Below are 21,156 nucleotides of genomic sequence, written 5' to 3' on the forward strand. Positions count from 1 at the left end.
GTCCATGGTTTTGTCTCTTATCTAAATCTGACCATGGAGTTGACTTTGGCGGAAAGCTGAAGGTGATTGCTGATAGGCTGTCCCAATCAGTGGCGCCTGCACAATCCAATCACATTTGAGAGGGTTTCCGAGATGTTTCTTTTTTCCTTTTTTTTTAATTTTTTTTTACAAGAAGTAAAGTAACGGGTACTCACAGTTATGGATAGAAATGTAGTGGAGTAAAGAGTACAATATTTGCCTCTCAAATGTACTTGAGTAAAGTCATGAGTACTCCCCAAAAATGATACTCGAGTAAAGTACAGATCCCTCAAAACTGTACTTAAGTACTGTACTCAAGTAAATGTACTCAGTTACTGTCCGGCTCTGGTGTTTGTTAGAGTGTGTGCGTGTGTTTTTGTGTGTTTCTCATTGTGGCATATGAGAATCTATCACAGACACCACATCAATATTTCTCATTCTCATGCTGAGATGATTTTGAGCTCGTTCTTGCTCTCATCACAGCACTTGTGTGCTAGAAACAGTGAAATCCCTCTCTTCATCTTTTGCTAGCGCGCCTTTCATATCATGATAGAGGTAAGAGCTTCATTCACTCTCCCATCCTGCCATGCCGATGCTGTGGTTTTCATCCTCTTTCATGAGTTTGTGATGCAGTCACTCTTGTCTGTAAATGGACTCTTCCTTCTTGTTTTCTTTCTTTCCCACTCACTCGCATGGATTAATATTTGAGTTCTCCTGCATCAAACGCTGTTTGTGTGTTTGTGTGGAGAGTCTCAGCAGTGATTGGTGTGTTTGTGTGGAGTCTCAGCAGTGATTGGTGTGTTTGTGTGGAGAGTCTCAGCAGTGATTGGTGTGTTTGTGTGGAGAGTCTCAGCAGTGATTGGTGTGTTTGTGTGGAGTCTCAGCAGTGATTGGTGTGTGTGTGTGGAGAGTCTCATCAGTGATTGGTGTGTTTGTGTGGAGTCTCAGCAGTGATTGGTGTGTTTGTGTGGAGAGTCTCAGCAGTGATTGGTGTGTTTGTGTGGAGAGTCTCAGCAGTGATTGGTGTGTGTGTGTTTGTGTGGAGAGTCTCAGCAGTGATTGGTGTGTTTGTGTGGAGAGTCTCAGCAGTGATTGGTGTGTGTGTGTTTGTGTGGAGAGTCTCAGCAGTGATTGGTGTGTTTGTGTGGAGTCTCAGCAGTGATTGGTGTGTTTGTGTGGAGAGTCTCAGCAGTGATTGGTGTGTTTGTGTGGAGAGTCTCAGCAGTGATTGGTGTGTTTGTGTGGAGTCTCAGCAGTGATTGGTGTGTTTGTGTGGAGAGTCTCAGCAGTGATTGGTGTGTTTGTGTGGAGAGTCTCAGCAGTGATTGGTGTGTGTGTGTTTGTGTGGAGAGTCTCAGCAGTGATTGGTGTGTGTGTGTGTTTGTGTGGAGAGTCTCAGCAGTGATTGGTGTGTTTGTGTGGAGAGTCTCAGCAGTGATTGGTGTGTTTGTGTGGAGAGTCTCAGCAGTGATTGGTGTGTTTGTGTGGAGAGTCTCAGCAGTGATTGGTGTGTTTGTGTGGAGAGTCTCAGCAGTGATTGGTGTGTGTGTGTTTGTGTGGAGAGTCTCAGCAGTGATTGGTGTGTGTGTGTGTTTGTGTGGAGAGTCTCAGCAGTGATTGGTGTGTTTGTGTGGAGAGTCTCAGCAGTGATTGGTGTGTGTGTGTTTGTGTGGAGAGTCTCAGCAGTGATTGGTGTGTGTGTGTGTTTGTGTGGAGAGTCTCAGCAGTGATTGGTGTGTTTGTGTGGAGAGTCTCAGCAGTGATTGGTGTGTTTGTGTGGAGAGTCTCAGCAGTGATTGGTGTGTTTGTGTGGAGAGTCTCAGCAGTGATTGGTGTGTGTGTGTTTGTGTGGAGAGTCTCAGCAGTGATTGGTGTGTTTGTGTGGAGTCTCAGCAGTGATTGGTGTGTTTGTGTGGAGAGTCTCAGCAGTGATTGGTGTGTTTGTGTGGAGAGTCTCAGCAGTGATTGGTGTGTTTGTGTGGAGAGTCTCAGCAGTGATTGGTGTGTGTGTGTGGAGAGTCTCAGCAGTGATTGGTGTGTGTGTGTTTGTGTGGAGAGTCTCAGCAGTGATTGGTGTGTGTGTGTGTTTGTGTGGAGAGTCTCAGCAGTGATTGGTGTGTGTGTGTGTTTGTGTGGAGAGTCTCAGCAGTGATTGGTGTGTTTGTGTGGAGTCTCAGCAGTGATTGGTGTGTTTGTGTGGAGAGTCTCAGCAGTGATTGGTGTGTTTGTGTGGAGAGTCTCAGCAGTGATTGGTGTGTTTGTGTTTGTGTGGAGAGTCTCAGCAGTGATTGGTGTGTTTGTGTGGAGAGTCTCAGCAGTGATTGGTGTGTTTGTGTTTGTGTGGAGTCTCAGCAGTGGTTGGTGTGTTTGTGTTTGTGTGGAGTCTCAGCAGTGGTTGGTGTGTTTGTGTTTGTGTGGAGAGTCTCAGCAGTGATTGGTGTGTTTGTGTGGAGAGTCTTAGCAGTGATTGGTGTGTTTGTGTGGAGAGTCTCAGCAGTGATTGGTGTGTTTGTGTGGAGAGTCTCAGCAGTGATTGGTGTGTTTGTGTGTGTGTGGAGTCTCAGCAGTGATTGGTGTGTTTGTGTTTGTGTGGAGTCTCAGCAGTGGTTGGTGTGTTTGTGTTTGTGTGGAGAGTCTCAGCAGTGATTGGTGTGTTTGTGTGGAGAGTCTCAGCAGTGATTGGTGTGTTTGTGTGTGTGTGGAGTCTCAGCAGTGATTGGTGTGTTTGTGTTTGTGTGGAGTCTCAGCAGTGGTTGGTGTGTTTGTGTTTGTGTGGAGAGTCTCAGCAGTGATTGGTGTGTTTGTGTGGAGAGTCTTAGCAGTGATTGGTGTGTTTGTGTGGAGAGTCTCAGCAGTGATTGGTGTGTTTGTGTTTGTGTGGAGAGTCTCAGCAGTGATTGGTGTGTTTGTGTGGAGAGTCTCAGCAGTGATTGGTGTGTTTGTGTGGAGAGTCTCAGCAGTGATTGGTGTGTTTGTGTGGAGAGTCTCAGCAGTGATTGGTGTGTGTGTGTTTGTGTGGAGGGTCTCAGCAGTGATTGGTGTGTTTGTGTTTGTGTGGAGAGTCTCAGCAGTGATTGGTGTGTTTGTGTGGAGAGTCTCAGCAGTGATTGGTGTGTTTGTGTTTGTGTGGAGAGTCTCAGCAGTGATTGGTGTGTTTGTGTGGAGAGTCTCAGCAGTGATTGGTGTGTTTGTGTGGAGTCTCAGCAGTGATTGGTGTGTTTGTGTGTGGAGTCTCAGCAGTGATTGGTGTGTTTGTGTGGAGAGTCTCAGCAGTGATTGGTGTGTTTGTGTGGAGAGTCTCAGCAGTGATTGGTGTGTGTGTGTGGAGAGTCTCAGCAGTGATTGGTGTGTTTGTGTGGAGAGTCTCAGCAGTGATTGGTGTGTGTGTGTGGAGAGTCTCAGCAGTGATTGGTGTGTTTGTGTGGAGAGTCTCAGCAGTGATTGGTGTGTGTGTGGAGAGTCTCAGCAGTGATTGGTGTGTTTGTGGAGAGTCTCAGCAGTGATTGGTGTGTTTGTGTGAAGAGTCTCAGCAGTGATTGGTGTGTTTGTGGAGAGTCTCAGCAGTGATTGGTGTGTTTGTGTGTGGAGTCTCAGCAGTGATTGGTGTGTTTGTGGAGAGTCTCAGCAGTGATTGGTGTGTTTGTGTGGAGAGTCTCAGCAGTGATTGGTGTGTTTGTGTGGAGAGTCTCAGCAGTGATTGGTGTGTTTGTGTGGAGTCTCAGCAGTGATTGGTGTGTGTGTGTTTGTGTGGAGTCTCAGCAGTGATTGGTGTGTTTGTGTGGAGAGTCTCAGCAGTGATTGGTGTGTTTGTGTGGAGTCTCAGCAGTGATTGGTGTGTTTGTGTTTGTGTGGAGAGTCTCAGCAGTGATTGGTGTGTTTGTGTGGAGAGTCTCAGCAGTGATTGGTGTGTTTGTGTTTGTGTGGAGAGTCTCAGCAGTGATTGGTGTTTCCCTTTCAAGGGAACTCCCGTTGCGTCGAGAATGACGCTATGGGGAACGCTTTGCGTGATGACGTCTTGAAGCACATGTAAAATCAGTCCAATGGTGTGGCGGAACGTCAGAGGCGGGTGACGTCACGTACCAGGAAGCTATAAAAGCCGGCCCGAAACAGAAAACGAAAGCTTTCTGAGTCTTCAGTTGCGCTCTGTGTTGAATCTGTCCGTTTATTTGGTGTTGTCTGTCTATATATCTATATATATATTATTCAGTATGGCGAGCAAGCAGCAGTTTAGAGTGTGTGTCCATCCCTGCCCGCGTTATATAACGGGAGGTAACACACACACTCTTTGTGTTGTTTGTTTGGGAGAGGAGCATGCCCAGTCAGCACTCGAGGGTGGTGACTGTGTGCATTGCTGTGCGCTTCCATTGCGTACGCTCCGATCCCGGTTGGCTCGGTTCAACCCCGACCACGTTCCCCAGGGCTCGGGTCCCGCCGCTGCCGAGGCACGGCGTCGATCTCAGACCTGGGGTTCGCAAATGGATCTGTCAGTGGATGTTGAGACGGGCTCTGCCTTATCTCAGCCTCTTTCTGACAGATCCAGTGCCTCTCATCAGGGTGTGGAAGCACGCGCGGCGGTTTCTTCCCCCCCGATGGAGGCACCAGTACTGCAACTTTCCAGCTCTGAGGAGTTGGATGTTGTGAGTATTGATGCTGAGTCTGAGGATTCGCCACCTCAGTCTCATGCGTTTGAAGAACTGCTTGATGTTATTACTAGAGCTGTTGACAGACTTTCAATTGAGTGGCCAGAGGATAGGCAGGACGTTCGTTCGAAAAGCAAGCTCGACGAACGCTTCCTGCCATCTCGTGCGCAGCCCCAGCGCAGGAGCCTGCCGTTTTTCCCCGATCTCCACACCGAGGTGTCGAGATCGTGGGGGAAACCAGTGTCTTACAGAGTTTATACACCACAAACATCACACTACTCCTCAATATATAAATATAAAGAGTATGGTTATGGGGAGATGCCGAAGGTGGAAGAGACGTTTGCGGGCTATCTCTCTCCAGCAACGGCATCTTCCCTGAAAGCTCCTACACTCCCCTCTAAGCCAGTTAAAGTGACATCTTCCCTGGTTCATAAATCATATGCAGCCGCTGGTCAAGCCGCAGCGTGTCTGCATACGATGTCAATCATGCAAGCCTATCAGGCTGAATTATTGGGGGATTTAGAGGAGGGCGGGGGAATTGGTCCTGACACTGTGGCCGAACTACGCAGAGCCACAGATCTGTCTCTCAGGGCCACCAAGGAGACCGCTAAATCTATCGGGCGGTCTATGGCAGCCCTGGTGGCCACTGAGAGGCATCTGTGGCTCAATCTAAGTGATATCAAGGATAAAGAAAAGCATGTCCTCCTAGATGCTCCGGTCTCCACTGTTGGTTTGTTTGGCGATGCAGTTAACGTTGCGGTAGCAAAATCACAAGAAGCCGCTAAGCAAGCAGCTGCTCTCCAAAAACTTCTCCCCCGCCGTTCTTTCTATGAGGCTGCTGAGCGGGAGCAGCCTCACTCCTCTAAAAAGAGCGCTGAGCACCGTGCCACTCAGAAACAGAGTGTGTCCTCCCGTGCTCCCCCACAAAAATCTCGGGGACACGGAGGGCGCGCTCAAACCCAGCAGTCTTCGAGGGGTAGAGCAGATCTGCGGACCGTTATTACCGCCAAGAAGGCTGCTGGGAAGAAATCCTGACGTCCGAGGGCTCAGGACAAATGAGGGTAGTCCCCCCCGAAGCAGAGCGGTTAACACCTCTTTTTACGGTGCCCGTCTCTCTTCGGTACCCTCAGGGGACCGTTCTGCTAACCCTGCCGCCTCTGGTGTTACAGGGCGCAGCGGTCTCCGGCGAGCACATATCTCAAGGACCACCCGGAAACGTAGTGGCCTCGGGATGCCCGCCCCCTCCGAGGAGGGTGTTAGAGCAGTCTGTTCGGTCGTTCCCTGCCGGTGCGCCGCTACAGGGCGACGAACTGACTACTCAACAACAACAAAATCCAGAAACCAGTCTCGAGAGGCTGGTACCTTTAGTAGAATCTCTGACAGCGTGGAAGCTACTGTCAAATGTTTCTCGTTGGGTCCTGCAGACCGTGGAAAAAGGGTATCAGATACAATTCAAGAAACGCCCACCTCGGTTTATGGGGGTCCTGCCCACAGTGGTGGGTCCCGAGCAGGTTCTGGTTATGGAACAGGAAGTGAACACTCTGTTAGAGAAAGGGGCCATAGAATATGTACCTCCCTCCAACAGGGAAACCGGGTTTTACAGCCGATATTTCATAGTTCCGAAGAAGGACGGGGGATTGCGTCCCATTTTAGATCTTCGAGTTCTGAACGAGTCAGTCATGCAGCTCAAGTTCAAAATGTTAACATTGAGACAGATCGTGCCACAGATCAGGTCCGAGGACTGGTTTGTCACGATAGACCTCAAGGACGCATATTTCCATATTTCCATCCGTCCGTGTCATTGGAAGTTCCTGAGGTTTGCTTTCGGGGTCAAAGCATACCAATATCGTGTTCTTCCATTCGGCCTAGCTTTATCACCCCGCACTTTCACCAAATGCATGGATGCAGCTCTGAACGAGTCAGTCATGCAGCTCAAGTTCAAAATGTTAACATTGAGACAGATCGTGCCACAGATCCAGGGTATTCGCATCATGAACTACATCGACGATTGGTTGATTTTAGCTCAGTCGCATCAGTTGGCGGTTCAACATCGAGATGTTGTTCTCGCCCACATGAAAGAGTTGGGGTTACGGCTGAACGCCAAGAAGAGTGTGCTTTCTCCACTCCAGAGGACCACTTTTTTAGGCGTAGTTTGGGATTCAGTGTCGATGCAGGCGCGCCTGTCACCGCCACGTATAGAGTCCATCCTTGCAGCTGTGAAAAGTGTAAAGCTAGGCCAGCTACTCACTGTCAAACAGTTCCAGAGACTGTTGGGTCTCATGGCAGCAGCTTCCAACGTGATACCTTTTGGACTGCTACACATGAGGCCCCTGCAGTGGTGGCTCAGGACCAGGGGGTTTTCCCTGAGGGGCAACCCATTTCGCACAATCAGGGTCACGCGGCGATGCTTACGTGCCCTGGTTATGTGGAAGAAACCTTGGTTCCTGTCCCAGGGCCCAGTGTTGGGAGCTCCTTGTCGTCGCAAACTGCTAACGACGGATGCTTCTCTCACGGGCTGGGGAGCGATCCTGGAGGGTCGCTCATCTCAAGGTCTGTGGGAAGACCATCATCGTTCCTGGCATATCAATCGCCTAGAGATGTTAGCTGTCTTCCGGGCTCTGAGGAGCTTCATCACAGATCTCAGGGGGCACCATGTGTTAGTGCATACAGACAACACGTCGGTAGTCGCCTATATCAACCACCAAGGGGGTTTGCGCTCGCGCCCGTTATCCAACTTGGCACGCCATATCCTCTTGTGGTCCCAGGGGAAGTTACTGTCACTCAGGGCAGCATACATCCCCGGGGTCCAGAATATAGGAGCAGACACTCTGTCGAGGCAGGGGCCGAGGCCTGGGGAATGGAGGCTCCACCCCGAGGTGGTGGAGTTAATATGGAGGGAGTTCGGCCAAGCACAAGTGGATCTGTTTGCGTCTCGAGAGATGTCTCACTGTCCACTTTGGTTCTCCCTCACGCATCCAGCTCCTCTGGGACTGGATGCTATGGTTCAGACGTGGCCGAGGCTACGTCTGTACGCTTTTCCCCCAGTGGCTCTGCTCCCGGGAGTTCTGGAAAGAGTTCGCAGGGACCGGGTTTGCCTGCTTCTTATAGCCCCGCGTTGGCCGGGCAGAGTATGGTTTCCCGATCTGGTATCCCTCCTCGACGGGCATCCTCTGGAGTTACCCGTCAGGAGAGACCTTCTGTCCCAGGCAGGGGGTTCAATATTTCACCCCCGCCCAGAACTGTGGAACCTGTGGGCTTGGCCTCTGAGGGGGCCCAGCTCATAGAGTCAGGTCTCTCAACTGAGGTTGTTGAGACCATTCTACAGTCCAGAGCTCCCTCCACAAGGAAACTTTATGCCCTGAAGTGGAGAGTCTTCACTTCTTGGTGTAGTGACCGTCGGTTGGACCCAGTTAACTGCCCAATTGGTACAGTGCTGGAGTTCCTGCAAGACCGGTTCACGGCAGGTCTGACCCCGTCCACTTTAAAGGTTTATGTGGCGGCCATAGGTGCTTACCACATTCCTTTGGGTGGAATGTCTGTGGGGAAAGACCCTTTGATATCTCGTTTCCTTCGTGGCACTTGGAGGCTGAGGCCTGCAGTTCGCTCTAGGGTTCCGCCATGGGACCTGTCCATTGCGTTACAAGGCTTGTCCCTGGCCCCCTTTGAGCCAATTGAGGAGGTTCCTGAGAAGTTTTTAACGCTGAAAGCTCTTTTCCTTCTTGCTATTTCCTCTCTCAAGAGAATAGGGGATCTCCAAGCGTTGTCGGTTGCTCCGTCATGCTTGGAGTTTGCTCCGGGTACGATCAAAGCGTTTCTTCATCCGAGACCGGGCTATATCCCCAAGGTCCCCACTAATGTGGTCAGACCTATTGTTCTGCAGGCCTTCTGTCCTCCTCCCTTTCAAAATGCGGACCAGGAGGCTAATAATTTGCTTTGCCCTGTGCGGGCGTTAGACGCATATGTCCACAGAGCTGCCCTGTGGCGAAAAAGTGATCAATTATTTGTGTGCTTTGGGTCCCCTAACAAAGGAGGTCCAGTGTCTAAGCAAAGGATGAGCAAGTGGGTGGTCGAGGCTATCTCACTTGCTTATGAGGCGGCTGGGCAGCCTTCTCCTTTGGCTGTCCGGTCGCACTCGACGAGGAGTATGGCGGCCTCTAAGGCCCTTATTTCAGGAGTTTCATTACAGGACGTCTGTGATGCGGCAGGCTGGTCCTCACCGCACACTTTCGTCAGGTTTTACTCTCTGGATCTAGACTCTGCTCCAGGGTCTCATGTTTTGTCTTCCTAGTGCTGCTCTCCAGATTACACACAGGACAGACATTCGTAGCTATGGAGGCGTTGGTATAGACGTTCCCCATAGCGTCATTCTCGACGCAACGGGAGTTCCCTTGAAAGGGAACGCCTCGGTTACGACTGTAACCTCGGTTCCCTGAAGAGGGAACGAGCGTTGCGTCGCCTTGCCATATCTCCTTCATGCCTGTCAGCTCGACTTCAGACTTTTACGAAGCTTTCGTTTTCTGTTTCGGGCCGGCTTTTATAGCTTCCTGGTATGTGACGTCACCCGCCTCTGACGTTCCGCCACACCATTGGACTGATTTTACATGTGCTTCAAGACGTCATCACGCAAAGCGTTCCCCATAGCGTCATTCTCGACGCAACGCTCGTTCCCTCTTCAGGGAACCGAGGTTACAGTCGTAACCGAGGCGGTTTGTGTGGAGAGTCTCAGCAGTGATTGGTGTGTTTGTGTGGAGTCTCAGCAGTGATTGGTGTGTTTGTGTGGAGTCTCAGCAGTGATTGGTGTGTTTGTGTGGAGAGTCTCAGCAGTGATTGGTGTGTTTGTGTGGAGAGTCTCAGCAGTGATTGGTGTGTGTGTGTGGAGAGTCTCAGCAGTGATTGGTGTGTTTGTGTGGAGAGTCTCAGCAGTGATTGGTGTGTGTGTGTGGAGAGTCTCAGCAGTGATTGGTGTGTTTGTGTGGAGTCTCAGCAGTGATTGGTGTGTTTGTGTGGAGTCTCAGCAGTGATTGGTGTGTTTGTGTGGAGAGTCTCAGCAGTGATTGGTGTGTTTGTGTGGAGAGTCTCAGCAGTGATTGGTGTGTTTGTGTGGAGAGTCTCAGCAGTGATTGGTGTGTGTGTGTGGAGAGTCTCATCAGTGATTGGTGTGTTTGTGTGGAGTCTCAGCAGTGATTGGTGTGTGTGTGTGGAGTCTCAGCAGTGATTGGTGTGTTTGTGTGGAGTCTCAGCAGTGATTGGTGTGTTTGTGTGGAGTCTCAGCAGTGATTGGTGTGTTTGTGTGGAGAGTCTCAGCAGTGATTGGTGTGTTTGTGTGGAGAGTCTCAGCAGTGATTGGTGTGTGTGTGTGGAGAGTCTCAGCAGTGATTGGTGTGTGTGTGTTTGTGTGGAGTCTCAGCAGTGATTGGTGTGTTTGTGTTTGTGTGGAGAGTCTCAGCAGTGATTGGTGTGTTTGTGTGGAGAGTCTCAGCAGTGATTGGTGTGTTTGTGTGGAGAGTCTCAGCAGTGATTGGTGTGTTTGTGTGGAGAGTCTCAGCAGTGATTGGTGTGTGTGTGTGGAGAGTCTCAGCAGTGATTGGTGTGTGTGTGTGGAGAGTCTCAGCAGTGATTGGTGTGTGTGTGTGTGTGTGGAGAGTCTCAGCAGTGATTGGTGTGTGTGTGTTTGTGTGGAGTCTCAGCAGTGGTTGGTGTGTGTGTGTGGAGAGTCTCAGCAGTGATTGGTGTGTGTGTGTGGAGAGTCTCAGCAGTGATTGGTGTGTTTGTGTGGAGAGTCTCAGCAGTGATTGGTGTGTTTGTGTGGAGAGTCTCAGCAGTGATTGGTGTGTTTGTGTGGAGAGTCTCAGCAGTGATTGGTGTGTTTGTGTGTGGAGTCTCAGCAGTGATTGGTGTGTTTGTGTGGAGTCTCAGCAGTGATTGGTGTGTTTGTGTGGAGAGTCTCAGCAGTGATTGGTGTGTTTGTGTGGAGTCTCAGCAGTGATTGGTGTGTTTGTGTGGAGAGTCTCAGCAGTGATTGGTGTGTGTGTGTTTGTGTGGAGTCTCAGCAGTGATTGGTGTGTTTGTGTGGAGAGTCTCAGCAGTGATTGGTGTGTTTGTGTTTGTGTGGAGAGTCTCAGCAGTGATTGGTGTGTTTGTGTTTGTGTGGAGAGTCTCAGCAGTGATTGGTGTGTTTGTGTTTGTGTGGAGAGTCTCAGCAGTGATTGGTGTGTGTGTGTTTGTGTGGAGAGTCTCAGCAGTGATTGGTGTGTTTGTGTTTGTGTGGAGAGTCTCAGCAGTGATTGGTGTGTTTGTGTTTGTGTGGAGAGTCTCAGCAGTGATTGGTGTGTTTGTGTTTGTGTGGAGAGTCTCAGCAGTGATTGGTGTGTTTGTGTGGAGAGTCTCAGCAGTGATTGGTGTGTTTGTGTGGAGAGTCTCAGCAGTGATTGGTGTGTTTGTGTGGAGTCTCAGCAGTGATTGGTGTGTTTGTGTTTGTGTGGAGAGTCTCAGCAGTGATTGGTGTGTGTGTGTTTGTGTGGAGAGTCTCAGCAGTGATTGGTGTGTGTGTGTGGAGTCTCAGCAGTGATTGGTGTGTTTGTGTGGAGTCTCAGCAGTGATTGGTGTGTGTGTGTGTGGAGTCTCAGCAGTGATTAGTGTGTTTGTGTGGAGAGTCTCAGCAGTGATTGGTGTGTTTGTGTGGAGAGTCTCAGCAGTGATTGGTGTGTTTGTGTGTTTGTGTGGAGAGTCTCAGCAGTGATTGGTGTGTTTGTGTGGAGTCTCAGCAGTGATTGGTGTGTTTGTGTGGAGTCTCAGCAGTGATTGGTGTGTGTGTGTGGAGAGTCTCAGCAGTGATTGGTGTGTTTGTGTGGAGAGTCTCAGCAGTGATTGGTGTGTTTGTGTGTTTGTGTGGAGAGTCTCAGCAGTGATTGGTGTGTGTGTGTGGAGAGTCTCAGCAGTGATTGGTGTGTTTGTGTGGAGAGTCTCAGCAGTGATTGGTGTGTTTGTGTGGAGAGTCTCAGCAGTGATTGGTGTGTTTGTGTGGAGAGTCTCAGCAGTGATTGGTGTGTTTGTGTGGAGAGTCTCAGCAGTGATTGGTGTGTTTGTGTGTTTGTGTGGAGAGTCTCAGCAGTGATTGGTGTGTTTGTGTGGAGAGTCTCAGCAGTGATTGGTGTGTTTGTGTGGAGAGTCTCAGCAGTGATTGGTGTGTGTGTGTGGAGTCTCAGCAGTGATTGGTGTGTGTGTGTGTGTGTGTGGAGTCTCAGCAGTGATTGGTGTGTTTGTGTGGAGTCTCAGCAGTGATTGGTGTGTGTGTGTGGAGTCTCAGCAGTGATTGGTGTGTGTGTTTGTGTGGAGTCTCAGCAGTGATTGGTGTGTTTGTGTGGAGAGTCTCAGCAGTGATTGGTGTGTTCGTGTGGAGGGTCTCAGCAGTGATTGGTGTGTGTGTGTTTGTGTGGAGTCTCAGCAGTGATTGGTGTGTTTGTGTGGAGAGTCTCAGCAGTGATTGGTGTGTTTGTGTGGAGTCTCAGCAGTGATTGGTGTGTGTGTGTGTGTGTGTGGAGTCTCAGCAGTGATTGGTGTGTGTGTGTGTTTGTGTGGAGTCTCAGCAGTGATTGGTGTGTTTGTGTGGAGAGTCTCAGCAGTGATTGGTGTGTTTGTGTGGAGAGTCTCAGCAGTGATTGGTGTGTTTGTGTGGAGTCTCAGCAGTGATTGGTGTGTTTGTGTGGAGTCTCAGCAGTGATTGGTGTGTGTGTGTGGAGTCTCAGCAGTGATTGGTGTGTTTGTGTGGAGAGTCTCAGCAGTGATTGGTGTGTGTGTGTGGAGTCTCAGCAGTGATTGGTGTGTGTGTGTGTGTGTGTTTGTGTGGAGAGTCTCATCAGTGATTGGTGTGTTTGTGTGGAGTCTCAGCAGTGATTGGTGTGTTTGTGTGGAGAGTCTCAGCAGTGATTGGTGTGTTTGTGTGGAGAGTCTCAGCAGTGATTGGTGTGTTTGTGTGGAGAGTCTCAGCAGTGATTGGTGTGTTTGTGTGTTTGTGTGGAGAGTCTCAGCAGTGATTGGTGTGTGTGTGTGGAGTCTCAGCAGTGATTGGTGTGTTTGTGTGGAGAGTCTCAGCAGTGATTGGTGTGTTCGTGTGGAGGGTCTCAGCAGTGATTGGTGTGTTTGTGTGGAGAGTCTCAGCAGTGATTGGTGTGTTTGTGTGGAGAGTCTCAGCAGTGATTGGTGTGTTTGTGTGGAGTCTCAGCAGTGATTGGTGTGTGTGTGTGTGTGGAGTCTCAGCAGTGATTGGTGTGTGTGTGTTTGTGTGGAGTCTCAGCAGTGATTGGTGTGTTTGTGTGGAGAGTCTCAGCAGTGATTGGTGTGTTTGTGTGGAGAGTCTCATCAGTGATTGGTGTGTTTGTGTGGAGTCTCAGCAGTGATTGGTGTGTTTGTGTGGAGAGTCTCAGATGTGATTGGTGTGTTTGTGTGGAGAGTCTCAGCAGTGATTGGTGTGTTTGTGTGGAGAGTCTCAGCAGTGATTGGTGTGTTTGTGTGTTTGTGTGGAGAGTCTCAGCAGTGATTGGTGTGTGTGTGTGGAGTCTCAGCAGTGATTGGTGTGTTTGTGTGGAGAGTCTCAGCAGTGATTGGTGTGTTCGTGTGGAGGGTCTCAGCAGTGATTGGTGTGTTTGTGTGTTTGTGTGGAGAGTCTCAGCAGTGATTGGTGTGTTTGTGTGGAGAGTCTCAGCAGTGATTGGTGTGTTTGTGTGGAGTCTCAGCAGTGATTGGTGTGTGTGTGTGTGTGGAGTCTCAGCAGTGATTGGTGTGTGTGTGTTTGTGTGGAGTCTCAGCAGTGATTGGTGTGTTTGTGTGGAGAGTCTCAGCAGTGATTGGTGTGTTTGTGTGGAGTCTCAGCAGTGATTGGTGTGTGTGTGTGTGTGGAGTCTCAGCAGTGATTGGTGTGTGTGTGTTTGTGTGGAGTCTCAGCAGTGATTGGTGTGTTTGTGTGGAGAGTCTCAGCAGTGATTGGTGTGTTTGTGTGGAGTCTCAGCAGTGATTGGTGTGTGTGTGTGGAGTCTCAGCAGTGATTGGTGTGTGTGTGTGTGTGTGTGTGTGGAGTCTCAGCAGTGATTGGTGTGTTTGTGTGGAGAGTCTCAGCAGTGATTGGTGTGTTTGTGTGGAGAGTCTCAGCAGTGATTGGTGTGTGTGTGTGGAGAGTCTCAGCAGTGATTGGTGTGTTTGTGTGGAGTCTCAGCAGTGATTGGTGTGTGTGTGTGGAGAGTCTCAGCAGTGATTGGTGTGTGTGTGTGGAGAGTCTCAGCAGTGATTGGTGTGTTTGTGTGGAGAGTCTCAGCAGTGATTGGTGTGTGTGTGTGGAGAGTCTCAGCAGTGATTGGTGTGTGTGTGTGTGTTTGTGTGGAGTCTCAGCAGTGATTGGTGTGTTTGTGTGGAGAGTCTCAGCAGTGATTGGTGTGTTTGTGTGGACAGTCTCAGCAGTGATTGGTGTGTTTGTGTGGAGAGTCTCAGCAGTGATTGGTGTGTGTGTGTGTTTGTGTGGAGTCTCAGCAGTGATTGGTGTGTTTGTGTGGACAGTCTCAGCAGTGATTGGTGTGTGTGTGTGGAGTCTCAGCAGTGATTGGTGTGTTTGTGTGGAGTCTCAGCAGTGATTGGTGTGTGTGTGTGTGTTTGTGTGGACAGTCTCAGCAGTGATTGGTGTGTTTGTGTTTGTGTGGAGAGTCTCAGCAGTGATTGGTGTGTTTGTGTGGACAGTCTCAGCAGTGATTGGTGTGTGTGTGTTTGTGTGGAGAGTCTCAGCAGTGATTGGTGTGTGTGTGTTTGTGTGGAGAGTCTCAGCAGTGATTGGTGTGTGTGTGTGTTTGTGTGGAGTCTCAGCAGTGATTGGTGTGTTTGTGTGGAGAGTCTCAGCAGTGATTGGTGTGTTTGTGTGGAGTCTCAGCAGTGATTGGTGTGTTTGTGTGGAGAGTCTCAGCAGTGATTGGTGTGTTTGTGTGGAGTCTCAGCAGTGATTGGTGTGTGTGTGTTTGTGTGGAGTCTCAGCAGTGATTGGTGTGTGTGTGTGGAGAGTCTCAGCAGTGATTGGTGTGTTTGTGTGGAGAGTCTCAGCAGTGATTGGTGTGTTTGTGTGGAGAGTCTCAGCAGTGATTGGTGTGTGTGTGTTTGTGTGGAGAGTCTCAGCAGTGATTGGTGTGTTTGTGTGGAGTCTCAGCAGTGATTGGTGTGTGTGTGTGGAGTCTCAGCAGTGATTGGTGTGTTTGTGTGGAGTCTCAGCAGTGATTGGTGTGTTTGTGTGGAGTCTCAGCAGTGATTGGTGTGTTTGTGTGGAGTCTCAGCAGTGATTGGTGTGTTTGTGTGGAGTCTCAGCAGTGATTGGTGTGTTTGTGTGGAGTCTCAGCAGTGATTGGTGTGTTTGTGTGGAGAGTCTCAGCAGTGATTGGTGTGTGTGTGTGTTTGTGTGGAGTCTCAGCAGTGATTGGTGTGTTTGTGTGGAGTCTCAGCAGTGATTGGTGTGTGTGTGTGTGTTTGTGTGGAGTCTCAGCAGTGATTGGTGTGTTTGTGTGGAGAGTCTCAGCAGTGATTGGTGTGTTTGTGTGGACAGTCTCAGCAGTGATTGGTGTGTTTGTGTGGAGAGTCTCAGCAGTGATTGGTGTGTGTGTGTGTTTGTGTGGAGTCTCAGCAGTGATTGGTGTGTTTGTGTGGACAGTCTCAGCAGTGATTGGTGTGTGTGTGTGGAGTCTCAGCAGTGATTGGTGTGTTTGTGTGGAGTCTCAGCAGTGATTGGTGTGTGTGTGTGTGTTTGTGTGGACAGTCTCAGCAGTGATTGGTGTGTTTGTGTTTGTGTGGAGAGTCTCAGCAGTGATTGGTGTGTTTGTGTGGACAGTCTCAGCAGTGATTGGTGTGTGTGTGTTTGTGTGGAGAGTCTCAGCAGTGATTGGTGTGTGTGTGTTTGTGTGGAGAGTCTCAGCAGTGATTGGTGTGTGTGTGTGTTTGTGTGGAGTCTCAGCAGTGATTGGTGTGTGTGTGTGTTTGTGTGGAGAGTCTCAGCAGTGATTGGTGTGTTTGTGTTTGTGTGGAGAGTCTCATCAGTGATTGGTGTGTGTGTGTTTGTGTGGAGTCTCAGCAGTGATTGGTGTGTTTGTGTGAAGAGTCTCAGCAGTGATTGGTGTGTGTGTGTTTGTGTGGAGTCTCAGCAGTGATTGGTATGTTTGTGTGGAGAGTCTCAGCAGTGATTGGTGTGTTTGTGTGTGGAGTCTCAGCAGTGATTGGTGTGTTTGTGTGGAGTCTCAGCAGTGATTGGTGTGTTTGTGTGGAGTCTCAGCAGTGATTGGTGTGTTTGTGTGGAGTCTCAGCAGTGATTGGTGTGTTTGTGTGGAGTCTCAGCAGTGATTGGTGTGTGTGTGTTTGTGTGGAGTCTCAGCAGTGATTGGTGTGTGTGTGTTTGTGTGGAGTCTCAGCAGTGATTGGTGTGTTTGTGTGGAGAGTCTCAGCAGTGATTGGTGTGTTTGTGTGGAGAGTCTCAGCAGTGATTGGTGTGTTTGTGTGGAGAGTCTCAGCAGTGATTGGTGTGTTTGTGTGGAGAGTCTCAGCAGTGATTGGTGTGTTTGTGTGGAGAGTCTCAGCAGTGATTGGTGTGTTTGTGTGGAGTCTCAGCAGTGATTGGTGTGTTTGTGTGGAGAGTCTCAGCAGTGATTGGTGTGTTTGTGTGGAGAGTCTCAGGAGAGTCTCAGCAGTGATTGGTGTGTTTGTGTGGAGTCTCATCAGTGATTGGTGTGTTTGTGTTTGTGTGGAGTCTCAGCAGTGATTGGTGTGTTTGTGTGGAGTGTCTCAGCAGTGATTGGTGTGTTTGTGTGGAGTCTCAGCAGTGATTGGTGTGTTTGTGTTTGTGTGGAGTCTCAGCAGTGATTGGTGTGTTTGTGTGGGGAGTCTCAGCAGTGATTGGTGTGTTTGTGTGGAGTCTCAGCAGTGATTGGTGTGTTTGTGTGGAGTCTCAGCAGTGATTGGTGTGTTTGTGTGGAGAGTCTCATCAGTGATTGGTGTGTTTGTGTGGAGAGTCTCAGCAGTGATTGGTGTGTTCGTGTGGAGGGTCTCAGCAGTGATTGGTGTGTTTGTGTGTTTGTGTGGAGAGTCTCAGCAGTGATTGATGTGTTTGTGTGGAGAGTCTCAGCAGTGATTGGTGTGTTTATGTGGAGAGTCTCAGCAGTGATTGGTGTGTGTGTGTGTGTTGTGTTCAGGATCCCGGACTGACGCCCCCGTCTCCTCTGTTGGGCCAGAAGCCTCTTCAGCTGTTAGAGGTCAAGGCTCGAGGACGCTTCGGCTGCGTCTGGAAGGCTCAGCTGCTCAACCAACTGGTGGCGGTCAAAATCTTCCCTGTCCAGGTATCTGAGAGATTCCATGTCATTACTGTTTGCACATGTTGCCTCTTCAGCTTCAGTATAGAAGATATTTTCAAGGCTTTAACATTTATAATTAAGCAGTAAGTTGCTGCTCAAAAATTGCCAAAAGTAATTTTACCATGGTTAAGGCATGTTTGCTTGCATGCTGTAACTCAAAACTAGAGTGGTTTATTATTGTGCTCTGAATCTCTTGAATATGAATATGAATATGAATATTCCTCAAACATTCTGGCTTGTGTTTGTTGGAAACCTCTAACCCAAAAGATTAAGTGTCTGCAATTAATTCAGCCTGAAAATACACTTCATTGTACTGGACATTGGACTCATTTTAAACATTTATAGTTTCAGTCTTAAGTGTTTGTTTTTGTAATATTTTGAAAACCAATTCAGCATTCAAGATGTAAATGATAGCGATGATGTCATATTATTATAAATCACAATCATATTTTACTTTTGCACCAAACTAGTCACCAGAATGTGTTATCCCAATATTGCTAATGATATTGTGCATTTGCTCTATGTGTATTGCTTATTGCTTATTGTGTTTTGTTTATTTATATTTATATTTGTCCATATAATTGCTATTTAGTATTAATTGTTGTATTACTGCTCTTTGTGAAGCGTCCTTGAGCTTAGGAAAGGCGCTATATAAATTACACATTACTATTAAACATATTTACCTTTACGCTGCAAAAACTTCGGAGAACAAATCTATTTGCTTTTATGGAAACAACAGCAATATTAAACACACCAGTTAAAAAGTAAATAAATAATTGAATTAATAATAATAATAATAATTTGTTTTAGTGACAAGCTTTCACAGCACAAACCGAATAACAGTGAGAAACGATAAATCAGAAATAAAACGATAATAAAAATAATAAAAATAGAAAAAGTAAATTGGAAAAAAATAATATACAAAAAAATATATGTATTTTTTTTTTAAACACGATATACAAAAATAGACAATCGACGATATATGTATGTACAGGTATGTTATTTACAAATGCAAGGAAACATAAACAAGAAGTATGGTGTGTTAAATAAATAAATCTTCTAAGGACTGATATCGTAGCTGAGCCGAACCAGACAGTTATAGAAGTGCAGAGGAGAGACTCGATGACTGCAGAGTAGCTCCTGTCGCAGGTTGAACTTCCTCAGCTGGAGAAGGAAGAACAGTCTCTGCAAGGCTGAGTCAATGTGTGTGTCCCACTTCATGTCCTGAGAGATGGTGGAGGCCAGGAACCTGAATGACTCTGTGATGTTGAGTGAGAATAATGCTGGGGTGTTTCTCTTGAAGTCCACAATAATCTCCACTGTTTTGAGTGTGTTAAGATCCTGCACCAGTCTGCCAACTCTTTAACGTCCTGTCTGTAAGCTGACTTGTCACCGTCCTGGATGAGGCTGATGTGTGTGGTGGCGTCTGCATACTTCAGGAGCTTGACAGAGGGGTCTGAGCAGTGGAGAGAGAGCAGTGTGAGAAGAGCAGTGGAGAGAGAGCAGTGGAAAGAGAGCAGTGGGGAGAAGAGCAGTGGGGAGAGAGCAGTGTGAGAAGAGCAGTGAGGAGAAGAGCAGTGGGGAGAGAGCAGTGTGGAGAGAGCAGTGTGAGAAGAGCAGTGTAGAGAGAGCAGTGGGGAGAAGAGCAGTGTGAGAAGAGCAGTGTGAGAATAGCAGTGGGAAGAGAGTAGTGTGGAGAGAGCAGTGTGAGAAGAGCAGTGTGAGAAGAGCAGTGAGGAGAAGAGCAGTGGGGAGAGAGCAGTGGAGAGAGAGCAGTGTGAGAAGAGCAGTGGGTAGAAGAGCAGTGGGGAGAGAGCAGTGGAGAGAGAGCAGTGTGAGAAGAGCAGTGAGGAGAAGAGCAGTGGGGAGAGAGCAGTGGAGAGAGAGCAGTGTGAGAAGAGCAGTGGGTAGAAGAGCAGTGGGGAGAGAGCAGTGTGGAGAGAGCAGTTTGAGAAGAGCAGTGGGGAGAGAGCAGTGTGGAGAGAGCAGTGAGAGAAGAGTAGTGGGAGAAGAGCAGTGTGGAGAGAGCAGTGGGGAGAGAGCAGTGTGGAGAGAGCAGTGTGGAGAAGAGCAGTGGGGAGAGAGCAGTGTGGAGAGAGCAGTGGGGAGAAGAGCAGTGGGGAGAGAGCAGTGTGGAGAGAGCAGTGTGGAGAAGAGCAGTGGGGAGAGAGCAGTGTGGAGAGAGCAGTGAGGAGAGAGCAGTGTGGAGAAGAGTAGTGTGGAGAGAGCAGTGGGAGAAGAGTAGTGGGAGAAGAGTAGTGGGAGAAGAGTAGTGTGGAGAGAGCTGTGGGGAGAAGAGCAGTGAGGAGAAGAGCAGTGAGGAGAAGAGCAGTGAGGAGAAGAGCAGTGAGGAGAAGAGCAGTGAGGAGAAGAGCAGTGAGGAGAAGAGCAGTGAGGAGAAGAGCAGTGTGAGAAGAACAGTGAGAGAAGAGCAGTGTGGAGAGAGCAGTGTGGAGAGAGCAGTGGGGAGAGAGCAGTGTGGAGAGAGCAGTGTGGAGAAGAGCAGTGGGGAGAGAGCAGTGTGGAGAGAGCAGTGTGGAGAAGAGCAGTGGGGAGAGAGCAGTGTGGAGAGAGCAGTGAGGAGAGAGCAGTGAGGAGATGAGCAGTGAGGAGAAGAGTAGTGTGGAGAGAGCAGTGGGAGAAGAGTAGTGGGAGAAGAGTAGTGTGGAGAGAGCTGTGGGGAGAAGAGCAGTGTGGAGAGAGCAGTGGGAGAAGAGTAGTGGGAGAAGAGTAGTGGGAGAAGAGCAGTGAGGAGAAGAGCAGTGAGGAGAAGAGCAGTGAGGAGAAGAGCAGTGAGGAGAAGAGCAGTGTGGAGAGAGCAGTGAGGAGAAGAGCAGTGAGGAGAAGAGCAGTGAGGAGAAGAGCAGTGAGGAGAAGAGCAGTGTGAGAAGAACAGTGAGAGAAGAGCAGTGGGGAGAGAGCAGTGTGAGAAGAGCAGTGGGAGAAGAGTAGTGAGGAGAAGAGTAGTGTGGAGAGAGCAGTGGGAGAAGAGTAGTGGGAGAAGAGTAGTGGGAGAAGAGCAGTGAGGAGAAGAGCAGTGAGGAGAAGAGCAGTGAGGAGAAGAGCAGTGAGGAGAAGAGTAGTGTGGAGAGAGCAGTGGGAGAAGAGTAGTGGGAGAAGAGTAGTGGGAGAAGAGCAGTGAGGAGAAGAGCAGTGAGGAGAAGAGCAGTGAGGAGAAGAGCAGTGAGGAGAAGAGCAGTGTGGAGAAGAGCAGTGGGGAGAGAGCAGTGAGGAGAAGAGCAGTGTGAGAAGAACAGTGTGAGAAGAACAGTGGGAGAAGAGCAGTGAGGAGAAGAGCAGTGAGGAGAAGAGCAGTGAGGAGAAGAGCAGTGAGGAGAAGAGCAGTGAGGAGAAGAGCAGTGAGGAGAAGAGCAGTGTGAGAAGAACAGTGAGAGAAGAGCAGTGGGGAGAGAGCAGTGTGAGAAGAGCAGTGGGTAGAAGAGCAGTGTGGAGAGAGCAGTGTGGAGAGAGCAGTGGGGAGAAGAGCAGTGGGGAGAGAGCAGTGTGGAGAGAGCAGTGTGGAGAAGAGCAGTGGGGAGAGAGCAGTGTGGAGAGAGCAGTGAGGAGAGAGCAGTGAGGAGATGAGCAGTGAGGAGAAGAGTAGTGTGGAGAGAGCAGTGGGAGAAGAGTAGTGGGAGAAGAGTAGTGGGAGAAGAGTAGTGTGGAGAGAGCTGTGGGGAGAAGAGCAGTGAGGAGAAGAGCAGTGAGGAGAAGAGCAGTGAGGAGAAGAGCAGTGAGGAGAAGAGCAGTGTGAGAAGAACAGTGAGAGAAGAGCAGTGTGGAGAAGAGCAGTGGGGAGAGAGCAGTGTGGAGAGAGCAGTGTGGAGAAGAGCAGTGGGGAGAGAGCAGTGTGGAGAGAGCAGTGAGGAGAGAGCAGTGAGGAGATGAGCAGTGAGGAGAAGAGTAGTGTGGAGAGAGCAGTGGGAGAAGAGTAGTGGGAGAAGAGTAGTGTGGAGAGAGCTGTGGGGAGAAGAGCAGTGTGGAGAGAGCAGTGGGAGAAGAGTAGTGGGAGAAGAGTAGTGGGAGAAGAGCAGTGAGGAGAAGAGCAGTGAGGAGAAGAGCAGTGAGGAGAAGAGCAGTGAGGAGAAGAGCAGTGTGGAGAGAGCAGTGAGGAGAAGAGCAGTGAGGAGAAGAGC

The 21,156-nt window shown here is 49.3% G+C and overlaps 1 protein-coding gene across 1 annotated transcript in view; it reads left to right on the forward strand.

Moving 5' to 3' along the window:
- Positions 1-21,156, forward strand: part of acvr2ab (activin A receptor type 2Ab) — a 94,232-nt gene that overhangs the window by 63,611 nt on the left and 9,465 nt on the right. The window contains exon 5 of the mRNA XM_079883953.1: positions 16,862-17,005. Within this exon, the coding sequence (XP_079740079.1) occupies positions 16,862-17,005 (144 nt within the window). The remainder of the gene's footprint in view (positions 1-16,861; positions 17,006-21,156) is intronic.

This window comes from Squalius cephalus (assembly GCF_949319135.1).
Source record: "Squalius cephalus genome assembly, chromosome: 10".
Taxonomy (NCBI): domain Eukaryota; kingdom Metazoa; phylum Chordata; class Actinopteri; order Cypriniformes; family Leuciscidae; genus Squalius; species Squalius cephalus.